Here is a 13,739-nt window from a genome sequence, read left to right on the forward strand (position 1 = left end):
CCCCTCTTTCGTTTCTCTTGTTCTGTGTTTTTTTTCCCTCTGCTTCCCTCAGACACGTGAGCGGTAAATCCTCCTCTCTGAGCCTGTGACGATAACTCCGCCGGGATTATGATGTTCTGATATATTGAAAATAGATTTCCGCCTGATTATGTGATGAGCACGTGGGGCTTTTACAGATGTCGCACGACCGTGACGGAACGGCCTCGGCCGAGACCCAATCCGTGAAGGCCGCGATCCAGCCGGGGTTTGGGATCTGCCAGGTCGACAAGGATCTGGCGAAAGTGGTTTCTAACGTGTGGGACACAAAACCCGGCTGGGTCGCGACCCTTAAAGACTAGTTCTGGACCCATTATCTGCCTTAAATATTATAACCTTCATGAGACGATATAAAAAAGTCTCTCATGTGTCTGATAAACCTTCCGGTGATTCTTGGAGGTGATAAATCCATCTAAAACACCTGAGCTTTTACCTCTGCAACATTACAACATTTATCATAGTAGATAAATTGTAAATACGCCATTTTTTCTGATTTGGATTGTGACCTGTTGAGCAGTGAGGTCATAGCTGGAGTTAACCCTTAAAAACGTGGCTGCCGCTGCCAAACTGTCGCATGTTTGGCTCCGAGGGGCCAAAATCAACACTTCAGAAAAGCCCGTGGAGGCATCCGTGCAATATCGCCGCCGCCACCGACGTGGGGTTAATTATTCAGTCCAGCTGTGGCGTAACACAGCTGGTGTTACGCAATCAGAAAAGTAAAGTCTAGTCCTTCGAACGCATGAACAACAGCCCCAACAACAACAATAACAGCAACATACTTGTTACTCCTGATGTAGGTCTTAAAACTGGCGTGACATAACCGTCTTCTGTCGTTAGGCGTTGAGGCGACGGCGCGCCAACTCTCCTTCACATAGTGACGAATTACACTTATGAGGAGTAAACACAGGCGCTGCCAGACTACAGTGTGACATTCGTGTTTCCGGCAGTCGTTTCTATTGTGATCCTTCAGATAATGCGTCTTTATATGAGAGTTCATGAGGCCACTGTGGACTGGGAAAAGAAATGGCCTCAGCAGCGATTCCCATCTTCCTCTCCCTTCCTTCTCTCCGTTCCTGGTGACCTACTATTGCCGCCGCCTCCTGTTTATTGTCTCCCGGCTCATTTTCACACACATGCAAATACTCGGCTGGCATGACGAGGTGGAATGACAAAGGCAGTCAAATAGGAGCCACACTTCTCGGCCTCTGTTTCCTTTGTCTCGGACCCTCTCGCGACTCCTCCCCCTCTCCTTTGCACATGTGTTGCTCCTTCTTCCCCCCCCGTGCTTGACTCGAACAGGTGCCTTTCCCTCCCCTCCACTACTGACCCAGTGTGTGTGTCATAGGGAGCCCCCCCACCCCGTGGCCGTGTGCTACAGATGGCCATTGTTATCATGTGCAGCTAATGTCACGATGGACAGAGGAGTCGCTCTCTCGTGGGATTCGGTTCCCTCTCACGTCTACAGCTGCTGCTGTGGGATGAGGGTTATCTCGCCGTTATCCCAGCATTGGAGCCACGGCACCGACCAGTGCTCCCTCCCCCCACCTGATCCCTCCCTCCTTCCCTCTGCCCTTCTCCCTGCTCTCTTCTCCTTCGCCCTCTCCTCTTCACGTTAAATCCTCCGGCGTCCCCGTGGATCGGCGGAGGCTGCTGCCTTCCTCTCTGTCACATTGGAGCTGCTGCCACTGTCTCCCTACCTCTGCTGCTCTCACCCTCCATCGCCTCATCTCTCTCTCTCTCTCTCTCTCTCTCCCTCCCCTTCCTGCTGTCCTTCACTCCCTCGCTTCCTTGTTTTCCACTCCACTGCTGATCTCGGAGACAAATTTCTCTGTTTGCCGCTCACACAAAGAAAGGGATTACGGCTTGATTTGCTGGCTCCGGCCTCGATCTGCATCCAGGCAAGTGGCAGCTCCTTATTCTCCTCTCGTTCTTGGGTCGCCATCCGCCATCTGATGCCTGTGATGTATGTATGCATGCAGTGTGTGTGTGTGTGTGTGGGGGGGGGGTGCTGTGTATATAGGCTAGGGGAATCAGGGAAGGTGGGGGTAAGGGTGGGAATTAGTTGGGGGGGAGAAGGGGGCATCACAGTCAGAGCAGGCAACCCAGGGGGACAGATGGCCAGTAGCCCTGGTGCTTTTTCCTCTTTGGTTTTCTGATTCACCCTGCAGGCTTTCTGTAAGGCCCAATAGTACACAGAGCCTTTTCAAGAGATGGCTGCGCGCCTCAGCTCGGAGAGGGCGGGCTGAACAGATCGAAAGGAGAGAAGTGGAAGGTTGTTGGCGGCAGTGGCGGCGGCAGCAGCGGTGGTGGGGGGTTCAGAGTCAGGATTTTAAGGCAGAGGAGGTGAAATTGGAGGGGGGGGGGGTGTCATCGGGCTCAAATGCATGGAGGTCAGGTCCAGATGCCGCTGCAACAAAAGGGCTTCTTTAGGGGGGAACGGCAGGGGGAAGCGTGGCACTCGCCATTGTGTGTGTCGCTGCATTGCAGGGTGCTGCCGGGGAGCCTCATGCTAATGACGGCCATTCATTCTCGTAACGGATGAGTGGGCCCCAGCACAACCGCACGGTTCATGCATTTATTTTTCCATCCCCGGGTCCCAAATATCTGCCACAATAAATGCAAACCACTCCGGCTTGGCGTCCAAGCTCATGGAGGAAGCTGGGCAAATATGTGTTTTTGCATAGCAATGATGTATGAAGACAGGTGCAGGCTCTGCATACGTGCGTTCGTGTGTGTGTGCGTGCGTGCGGGCGCATGTGTGTTTACATGGAATATGTGTTGGGAGAGAGATGGCTTGATGTTTAATTCATGCTTTGGTGTTGTAGGGTACTCGTTGCCATATTTAGCGTGCGCAAACATGCATAATTTGTCACTATTAAAAGAGAAAATATATATAATAGAGGAGCTCTTGATTACTGTGAACGTTTCCTGATGATGTTTCCGTTATTCAGGCTCTGTGCCCAGAACATTTTGGCCAAAGAAATCGGTTCAATGACACAACCTCTTGCGTGCACCCTGCAGAACAAACTGCACCTCGATTCTGTTACTACCGTAATGAGAAGGCAGGTTCTCGACGCAGCAGTTTTGCTGTTACGGCTCAAGCAATCACAGTTGTTCCCGGAGGCGCCGAGCCTGTCGAAGGGATCAGCTCGACGCAATCAGCCCCCGAATGAGGAGCCACTATCACGTTCCACGAGTGCAGACGTTCTCCACGTATCTCTCAAGCTAAACGGCGAGGCGTTACGCTGAACCGCGACTTGTTGATTAAAATAGCTGGGAGCTCAACAGATACTCTGTCTATCCGTCAGTTTTCATCATGATGACGCCTGTGTCATTTTTTTAGGTCATTGAAATGAATTGTTCAAGTTGCACAAAGGTTTTGTTGTTATGGTTGTGTATCTCACCAGGCTCCTCTGTGTGTGAGTGTCATGTGATGTTTTGCATGTGGTGGACGCGCCGCGGCGGCTAGCTAGCTCCCATAATGTTTCCCCTGAGCGTTTTACACACTGCTCGGTGGTCAGATTGATCAGAGAGGGCCTGTTGCAGGAATACACACTTCATGTTGAGTGAACAACCAACTGCATTAAGATGATCTAAAGATTATAATGTTTGTGATGATAAAATCTGAAATTTAGCTTCATGTTATTCAAACTCAGCTGTTCTCTGATTGCAAATGTGACTCTTATTTTGAAGTCTGTATTGTAACAATATAAAGTCAACATTGGCTTATGATAAATTCTGACTCAGTCCATTCAGTGATCAATTAGGAATCTAAATGATCCCAGGACAATGAGCCGCAGCTCTTCCCGCAGGGCAGCTCCTGCAGGTTTACAGTCAGCTTGCCTGGGCATCGGTCCATGTCCATGCTGGTACAGACCTGTGCAGTCAGGTAAAGCTCATCCCTGGACTACCAATGGACTCTTAATCCCCCACTGGTCCTAATTGTGTCCAGGCTCCTTCGACCAAATCAGTCCAGGTGTAGTAAACAAATGTGAGCCTTGGTCTCCATTTGTCGAGTCTTGCAGGCAGCAACATCAGGTACACTTAACCCAACGTTCAACCCTGGCGAAATGTTCTCTGTCATGGCACCCGCCTGAAACTGTTTATCAGCAGGTAGCATGTGTGAGGTAACGTCAGGAGTCTATATTTATGGCTACGATATCAGGAGAAGAAGAGGGAAGGAGGCGAGAGCGAGAGGGGAGGGAGGGAGGTAGTGGGTGGGAGTATGCAGGGGGCTTCAGCCATTGGTCTCAGACAGGAACTGGAGTGTGAATAGCTCACAATGGCTTAGCCTCTAAGCTGGGCTGGACCTCTAATTTGCTCTGCTCGTGGAGCTTTGAAGAAAAACGGCAGCTGCCCACGAGCTGCCCGCCTGAATGAGCTCACAAGCTGGAAGCTAGCACTCGCCGCCAGACAACTGGATGATCCATGGACGGTTCCATCAGGAGGAGGGAGAGCAGAATTCAGCCCGCTCGGATCTATCCGCTTGAATATTCCCGTGGAATAACGTGGGGGGATCCGCGGTAGGAGCGCCGTGGCGACGCGGAGGTAATTCTGTTACATCCAGCTCCTCCCGGGGAACAACGCTGCGGCTTCCGGGATCAGATTGGAAGAGGCGTGGGTGGGGGAATAAACAGAAACACGCAGAGGCACAAGATACGGAGGCAGGTGCATATTTCAGACTGTGCTCTCGCAGATTTGTGTGTAGCACGGATTGGCTGCGATGTGTTGTGTGTCTGTGATCATGGTGGATGCGCGTGTGTGCACGTTTGCCCCCCCCCCACCACCACCATCACTACCTTCTCTTTATTTTCTCACCTCCTTCTCACCACCACCCTCTGCTTCTCTGCCAGGAGACCACTCTTCCATCTTTTGTGCAATTTTTCCAGGCTTCCAGCTAATGACGCCTGGGATCCCGCGTGCCTGCCCACTATTCATTTTCAAACCCCCCCCCATGTTAAAAAGGGGAGAGACGGGGAGGGAGCGGGGTGAACAGCAGGAGAATAGCGGCTGGGACTCAGCTGCGAGGAGTGTTGTGGCGCGAGCTGAAAGAATGGCCTGTTGTATTGGGCAACGGCGGTATTGTGTGTCAGAGCCCGTCTCTCCGTCTCTTCAGTCCTTCCTTTTACGAGTATCATCCCTCCATTCAAGCTGAGGAAGCACTAGAAAGTTTCTACTGTTGTGTTTTCCGGACCCTTTCGGAAGACAGAGCGTTGACTCTGCTCTCCATCGAGGAGCCAACGGTTAGCACTGATTTGAGGCGAACCCAAGTTTGACCCCTTTGCAATGTTGGTGCCTCATTAGCGTGTTCGCCAGCGGCGAGACGGGATTTTGGGGTAGCGATGGAAGTGACGATGACTGACAGAAAAGTTGAAAACAGAAGTCAGCCCTTGAGAGGGGAGGCAAAGCTCATCCTGCGGGTGAGGGGCAGAGCGGGAACCGAACCGCCTGATCTGGTCGAGGGGCATTTAGCCGAGTCAGCCTCCTGTTTGTCGATGACTGTCTGCTGTTATCAGCAAACCGTTCCGCCTCACTCGGTCGTCACTTGGGGGACTTCAGTTCTGGGATTCCTGTCGTCATGGCGCCTTGGCTCTGCTGGCGTCGATAGGTTGTGAACATTCGTTGTGGACATGATGGATGGTTGGCTTGGGTTTTTGTTGCGTTCAAGGGCATTTTAGGGATTTCAATGGCGAAAACTCGAATGATAGGAAGCGAAAATAGCATTTGAGGGTTTAATCGACATTAGGAAAAACAGGACGAAATTAACACTCTGGTGCCGTGAAACCGCAAGGCCCGGCTTTAGTCAAACGGGAGTGGACACCGCGGCTCGGTGCAGAATTCTCCGCCCCGGGTAATTGAACTTACGACAGTGAGTCGTGCTCTTAGCACCACCTCGACAGACCCCGGGAGGATCTGGATCAGGCCTGCTATTTGCTTAATCATTAATCTGAGGGCCGTCGCTACATCGATTTGCTCTCTCCGCTCCCCTTCATAAATCATTACGGACCGACAGTCCCTTTAATGGGGGGCTTGGAAGTGCTGACTGAACGCAGCCACAGTGCTCAGCGCGCGGCGCTCACCTTGTCCACCGGCCAACCGGGACCGAGGACACGGCTCCGGTCGTCCTCCATCTCAGCAACGGTGCATTCAGGAAGTAAGATGGAGGCAGACGTTGTGAAATCCAAATAAATTCAACTGGTGTTGATAATATTATCCTCCCATTAGCATCGCAAATGAGATTTGCCCCCCCCCCCCCCTTTTCTGCGGTTGAGATGTTCTGATCTTCTGACCAGTGTATTAAGGGACTACTTGTGTGGACGAGGCCTTAAAGTGCTGCCTCAATCAATGCTGCTCCAGTAATTGGCTTAGAGGCCCAGGAGAGTTCGCCGCTAACTCCCTGCGCGACTGTTGGTGTTGCCCCCCCCCCCCCCCAGCCCTGCCCTGTCTGCACGCAGCTTCCCTTCACACCACCTCCCAGACTGTTTTCATAACACACACTTCACCCTCAAGATCAGGCCATGTTTATCCTGGAAACACAAATTATGCTGTTGCTATGGCGTTGAGTGTTTTTGTTTGAAGTAACATAGTACCTGGGGGGGGGGGGGGTACTATGTTACTTTAGTAAAACTGGATTCAAACAGCTGCTTCCAGGCACAGTTCCACCATCTTGCTGTGCTCAAACACCCAGGAAGGGTTAAAACAGCAGATGTTGTGTGCACGTGTGTGTGTGTGTGTGTGTGTGGGGGGGGGGGGTGTCAGACAATGAAGGGAAGCTCCTCAGACCATCAACAGCAGGAAGGCGACGGAGGGTATCGGATGTCGCTGGAGTCCCCCTCTGCTGACACGCGACAGGGCTACCGGACGTTTGCTCCACCTGTGAGGGAGCGTGTCCGTGTGTGCGGAGGTTTGGGTCCTTTTTCGCCGTCTCTGTCGCCCGTGCAGCAGAAGGTCGTGACAATGGATGATGATCTGAGCAGGTGGGGTCACAGGATGTCACGGCGAACCGATCTGAACCAGAGAGGTCAGGGAGGGACGGCGTGAGTCTCCAGGCGCAGAGTCGGACTTTAAGGAAATCGAGATTCTTTTTAAATTTCGCAATCTGGATGTTCGTCTGTTCCCCTCAGAAATAAGGTGGTCGCTGAACAATGGGCCAAATTTTCGGACTGTAGTTTAAAACCGTCACCTACACATCTCATTGCTAACAAGGCCGTGCTAACACGCTGTTGCTAATGATTATTGTGGGCCCGAGAGGGTGTGATAGTGGAGCCCTGTGCTTTGTAAAAGATTCAGAAGCCAGATGGCCGAAGAATCTGCTTTTCTCTGAAGCTAAAAAATGGCCTGTAAATGTTTTTTTCAGTCGATTCTGTGCAAGTTTGAAGCGATTAGGGGACTCGAAGGGTGCTTCCCGCCTGTTCTGATGATGATTCAATTAATCAAGTGCCTAGCGTAGCTTCTCTCATCGGCTAATGTCGGGGCAATGACTGTTACCATATTTTAAACCAAAGGAAAAATGAAGTATAATTCCTCCAAAATTAGCATCATGGCTGTTGGTAGACAGTATCTGGGTCTTCACTGAGTCTCATAATTCCCTTTCTCCCCATCTTGAGGATTTTGTAGTTCCTTGAGCATCTGGATCGACTGACTGACCTCTGTGTTCTCACACCTGCCACAGGCACTCACATGAATCCACGTTGTCGAGCCCATCTCAACAACTGGGCCGGGGCTCTGGCCAACTGTTGCCTGTCCCAGACCCTGGTGCACCCGCTCATGAATGTTATTTGATAAAATGTATTAGACGCATGCAGTTTCAGGCTGATGTTGTTGCTATCTGATGGCAAAAGTGTCGTTTGATGTCAGGAGGAAATGGATTGGTTCGTATGTGGGTTGCTGCAGACGAGCAGCTTCAGGGACGCTGTGTCGCGGCACTGTGGCCTTTCAGGAACTGCCAGTGAGGACAGAAGTGAGCTTCCACAACCTGCTATTTATAGTTTCCAGTTTGAAAACTCTGAGTATGTGTTTAGGGAGGTTGCTCTCCTCTATTCGTAGTGTGGAAGTTTAGATCCGCTAACAAGCTAGCACAACCACCTCTGGTGATAGATTATTGTGTGTTTTTACCTGGAAACATCCATCCAGTGATACAAGGAGAGATCGGACAGAGAATTTAGAAAAAGAGGAAATTAAGATTGCGCCGGCTGGGAATTAGTCCAGATTCCCTTTATTACATAAAAGTGAAAACAGGAGCTGCAAGAATAATGCTACAGATTTTTTTAATGTTCCCTGCCAGAGCCTGAACGTGGCGCCGGTCCAGCTGACAGGCTTCCATCATTGCCTGCAACAGCTTACAACAGCCGGAGATTAAACGACTGTATAAACAGTGAAATGATTACGTACAATAACATTTTCATCCCACTGTATGTCAGCATACACTACAGTGTTGTGCGCTTAAAGGCAAGCCGTGGTTTATTTTGGTTATCTTGGTTTTTTTAAAAATATATATTACAGTAAAGAAATGTGTTTCATGCCTGTTATGAAATGTTAGCATGCTAGCATGAAAGAAATGAATCAAAACAGTATTTCACATGTTTTTCTAGTGTGGTTCTGACCTTAGACGAGTTAGCACAATCATGCTAATCCTAGATTTAGCACAAGGTTTTCAACTTCTACAAAATGCTACAAACAGGCCAATCTTTTTGAAGACGATGGTTTGCTCGGTGTTTTAGCTAATAAATCCTTTTGGATTCAGTGTAATTTTGGTGTTGCGGTCTGTAGTTATAAATAGTGATGATTATAGTGTGAAGATGGTTGAGAACATGGTGGAGAAAAGGTCTTGAGCGGTCTTATGAAGTGAAATGTCTGTACAAGCTTCAGGGCTTGTTTTTCTTTATTTGCTGCAACATTGCAGGTGTTTACTAATCAACATAGAACATCTTCATTTCTGATTTACAGTCAGTGTGCTAACAGTGCAATAGCATTTTAAGCTAAATGCTATGGTTGATTGTAGATACTCATTTATTTATTCTGTCAGTAGACAAAAAAACCTAATGATCTAATTTAATTTAGATTTGAAGGGTAATAGGTGTTATTATATAACATAGTTGCTTATACTGTAAGTTTTTAGTGGGTTTATGTGTAGATTATTGACAGATCTTCTCCCTAAGGAATGAGGAGTAATTTATTCTGATGGTGGAATTCAAAATGTTGACATTATAAAGTTTTTATGTTTTTTCTTAGCCTGAGGTAAGAAGGTCTGATGCTACTGCGTGAAGTGAGGGATGGAAAGAGTCAGGAGAGTGTAAACAAATGCAATCTGGTGCAAGAGTTCGGAAATATGCCGTCTTTTTAGCGGCAGCACAAGTAAAATTTGAAAGTTCGGCGTTCTTTTCGTCTGGTCCAGCTGGTGTTGCTGCCTGTCCCCGTTACAGTGAAGATGGTTTAAACCTTGTGAGGAGAACGTCACAGTTTTCACACAAATATACGACATAATTCCATATCCAGATTTTGTGGATACAGTGGAGGAAAATTTCATTTGGAAATAAAGAAAAAAAAACACATTCCAATATAAAATGAATACAGCTGCTAACATGTCAATTCTATATACGTATTATTCACACTGTAGATTGAAATCGCCATGGCAACGATGCTGCTCAAACTTATTATTGACTAGAGCCAATAATTTTAAACGTAAGTGCAGGAACATCCCAACTAATGTGACAGTTGTTTAAAGAAGTGCTGCTGACGATCTTGTTCCTCGGTGAGAGTTTAGGTTCTGTGAGCTGGGGGGGGCGAGGCCCACTCATCTCGGTGCTGAATTAGATCTGAGGAAATCTGTGGCGGCGGCGTCATCAACCACGTCACGCCGTGGCCTACTGTTCCAAAAATGTTGCGTTTAAATTATGTAAGAAGTTACAGGGAACAAACAAAGATGGAGTTACGTAACCCAGAAACTCAGGCGTTTAATAAAATAACGACCGATATCGGCTGACGTAAGACGTGACGATGACGGCTCTAACGGTGGGAAACACAATTATTCACGGCATCTGAGGCCTCTGCTGTTGGGAATGAATCAGAACAACGGTTCAACCCCCCCCCTCCGCTCCAGCAGAACCCCCTCAAACCCAAACTACCTCACTTCCATCTGAGCTGCTGCACGTCGGGCTTTAAAAACGGAAATTGCAGGTCTGTTTAACAACCCTGTCCTACCGTTCTCGGTGAGACGGGTCCACATGTTATCAGGTTTTAGCTTTAGTAATTTTCTCCTGCAGTGTTTAGAAGATCCGTGCTGACCTCCGACCACAGACGTCTTCTGTGGCCCATCTGTTCCCTCCTGTTACGGAGCTAAAAAACAAAGGAACAATGGCAGCGCTCCCTATTGTCTGTGCCCCCCCCCCCCCCCCCCCTCTAAAGTGAAAACACAAACCATTAACTCATCATTAACTCCCGGCTGGGCTCGGGCTCTCTCCTGCACCCTCACCAGAACACACCACCCAACTGAACGTTGCCTCCTCTGCGTCCAGGTACCACCCGCCCCCCTCGAGACGGAGAGATCCCGGGCGTGGACTACAACTTCCTGTCCGTAGAAGACTTCCTGCGCCTGGAGGAGAGCGGCACGCTGCTGGAAATAGGAACATATGAAGGTGAGGATGCTGGAACAGGTGTGGTCCTCCTCCGCCGGCCCGTTTAGCCGCTGACATTTATCCCGAGGGCGATTAGATTGAGCGACGTCAGGTCAGTCCACATCTGCCCCTCTTACTCTGATTAGGACGGTGTTGTGCAAGTGCCATCCCGACACAAACCTGTGTGTAGATGTGTGCGGATGTGCTTTTTGTCCGTTGTGTGTTTGCGTGCGTTGGCCCTGAGTGAGAGAAGGTTACAGAATTAAGCTGCTTGGCACCGGATCCGCTCTTTTGGCACATTCCCCCCGCATGCAGGCAACGTCAACTACCTGTCCGCATGAGCGGCGAGATTATTGATTATTTATCCATAAAAACCCCTTTGGATGTAGCAGTTTTGAATATGTAGGAGCAGGGTTGATCTTACTGCCTGGAGATGGAATTAATGGGTTCTCCTGTTAAGTCTGTTTTGATTTATGAATGAGTTTTGTTGAATAGGAGGTCATCATAGTTACAGACATGCTGTTTTAACTGCCTTTTGTCCCTATTAGATTTAATGGTTTGAATTTTTTGTGCTGCGTTCAAGAACTGGAGGAACCTTGAATAGCAAATCTGACATTTTAATCTTTTTAGTTAGGTTTATTTTAGAAGTCACATTGGGTCACATTGCATCCTAGAACATCGTTTTGAGCACTTGGCAGAGTTAAAGGCTTTTTCTTATTTCCAAATTTTAATCGTTGCCTTTAGTAAAGCTTAGAATATCTGTATTTTTTTTTCCAGGTTTGGATTTTGGTAAAAAATGTGAACAATAAATAATCACATACAGCAGCTGAGCATAATTACAGTTAGGTGTGTAAAAGAATGCCTGTGTTAAATTCATCTTCCCCTTCTGAACTATGAATCATTGTGTGAAGGGTGCCTCCACGGTGAGATATTTCAAAGCTACATGCTAGCATATGCTAACTGATATATGAATACAACCGTCCTAAGATACAAACCAGTTGCTTTCTCTTTTTCTTTACAATAAAAACACTTTTTTTTTACCACTGCCCCAAAAACACCTGTGCTAACATCATTATCCACGTCTCCACTCAACATCAGATTAAATCTGATAGATCTACCGCCTGTTTTTTTATCCCACTTTTCCACTGGGTCTCGTTTCCCTCCATCTCCCTGCTCAGTCATGTCCCCTTCTCAAGCATGCTAATGTCGTCCTTGTTGCCTAGGCAACTATTATGGGACCCCCAAGCCGCCGAAGCAGCCCGTCATTGGAACAGTAATCCTCAACGATGCTAATTCCCAGCAGTCCACGCCGAAGCGCACCAAGTCCTACAATGACATGCAAAGCGTCCGAGTAGTGCCTGCTGACGACGACGATGACGACCAGGCCACGGAAATGAACAACACTTTCACAGGTTTGTGCGGTCGCTTTTGCAGCGTGCGCTGTTTTCCCTGTCCGTGTGTGTGTGTTTTCCAGCCTTCTGCTCTTTGCTCCGATGCTGGGTTTCTGCCAGTTACATCATGCTTTTGTGATGATGAGTTCTTATCCTCCAATGCTGCCCCCTGCCTGTCAGGAGGGGGAAACCCCATCTCTTTGTATGGTTTGTTTTAACTGTCGTGTGTTAGCAACTCTGAGTTGAAGCTATGACACCTGAGCCAACATCCCAGATTTTGAATGCTCCACCTTTATCCGGCGCTCTTTTCGAGATCAAACCTTTTTTTGTAGCCGGTTTCTCCTGAAATTCACTTGCTGCTGTGGATCTATGCTCTCTCTGTGTGGCTGCCAAGCTGCCAGAGCACTGAATTAACATTTGATCAGGCCCACAAAGCCCCACGGAAGTAGTGCATTTTGGACCTGGACTGGGGAGCGAGTGGGGGCGGGGGGAGGATGGCCAGCTTTGAGGGAAAAAGGGTTGAGAGGTAAAAGTGGGTGAGGGGGGTTAACAAAGAGTTTAAAAAGATTAGCATATTCCTGGGGCTCTTTGAGTACACTACAAATGGGCGGGAACTAAAGTTCACATGGGGGAAGGGAAAGAAGTGGGACTGGTGTGCAGCTGAATTTGAGTCACTTGTGTTCTGGACTAGCCAGGTTTGTGTGTGTTTGCTATTCTCTGTTTAGCCCGCATGCATTCATCATAAACTGTGTTTCTGTTTTTTGTTGGTGTCTCCGTGTCCCCATTGTGCTCGTCGTGTTACCCAGGAACCTTAGTGCGTAGCCTCTTCCCCTCACCTTTGCTGTGTACAGGTAACCCCAATGACCAGGACGAGAGCCGCGGCGGCATCCTCCGGCCGTACCCCGCTCGTGAAAATGCTCCATCCTGTGGTCTGAACAATGCGGCCATCTCCACCTCAGATAGCGGACAGCAGACCTTCGCAGAACCGCAGGTCTCCCCGGAAGACCCACTGGGACCTCTGCCTGAGAACTGGGAGATGGCCTACACGGAGAGCGGAGAGCTTTACTTCATAGAGTACGTATGAGGAGCCTCGTGCTGCCGCTAACAGCACGGCGAGTCCGTCCCAACCTCCGAAACAGGTCTGCCTCGGACCACCTGACCCCCCCCCACCTCTGTATGCTCGTCTCTGCCGCCATCAAGCGACAGCATCGTCCAACAATAGAGGGAAGGGCCGCGCTCTTCACGGTTGCGTCTCCTGTGTCACTTGTTATTGTGGCGTCCGCCATCCTCTGTGAACGTTCTGAGGGCGCTTTACTCTCGCACCCGTGTTGGCGCGCTCACCCCCGCTGCTCTTTTATTTGGGGTTTTTTGTTACGGCCTCTCTGCTGAACTGTTCTCTTGTCTTATTTGTTTCCTGGCAGCCACAACACAAAGACCACGTCGTGGTTGGACCCTCGGTTAAGAGACAAAGCTTCCAGGGCCCTCGAGGAGTGTGAGGATGATGGTAGGCTGCTACACACAAATTGACAATGCAGACCAGTTTTTCTGGGCGTAGCAGTGGCCTGTGTGCTGTAGTTCAAGTGGTGAATGTAGTCTAGGAGAATATATGTAGAATTTTTCATGTTTTGTTTAGTTACTGTGTGTAAAAGCCACAAATGTGGATGAGAGTGTGAATAATTTAAATCTTTTAATGCGCGAT

General features: G+C 49.0%; 1 protein-coding gene across 9 annotated transcripts in view; it reads left to right on the top strand.

Annotated features, from left to right (window-relative positions):
• Positions 1-13,739, top strand: part of LOC130530017 (membrane-associated guanylate kinase, WW and PDZ domain-containing protein 1-like) — a 48,771-nt gene that overhangs the window by 13,128 nt on the left and 21,904 nt on the right. For 3 of the 9 annotated variants that reach the window (XM_057040834.1, XM_057040827.1, XM_057040828.1), the window contains exons 3-6: positions 10,551-10,670; positions 11,873-12,061; positions 12,847-13,114; positions 13,462-13,542. In XM_057040834.1, coding sequence (XP_056896814.1) covers positions 10,551-10,670; positions 11,873-12,061; positions 12,847-13,114; positions 13,462-13,542 — 658 coding nt within the window. Of the gene's footprint in view, positions 1-1,607; positions 1,935-4,310; positions 4,585-10,550; positions 10,671-11,872; positions 12,062-12,846; positions 13,115-13,461; positions 13,545-13,739 lie in introns of those variants that run through there. The other 6 variants (XM_057040829.1, XM_057040831.1, XM_057040830.1 and 3 more) reach the window with 4 other exon arrangements.

The sequence above is a fragment of the Takifugu flavidus genome, chromosome 8, assembly GCF_003711565.1.
Source record: "Takifugu flavidus isolate HTHZ2018 chromosome 8, ASM371156v2, whole genome shotgun sequence".
Classification (NCBI taxonomy): Eukaryota; Metazoa; Chordata; class Actinopteri; order Tetraodontiformes; family Tetraodontidae; genus Takifugu; species Takifugu flavidus.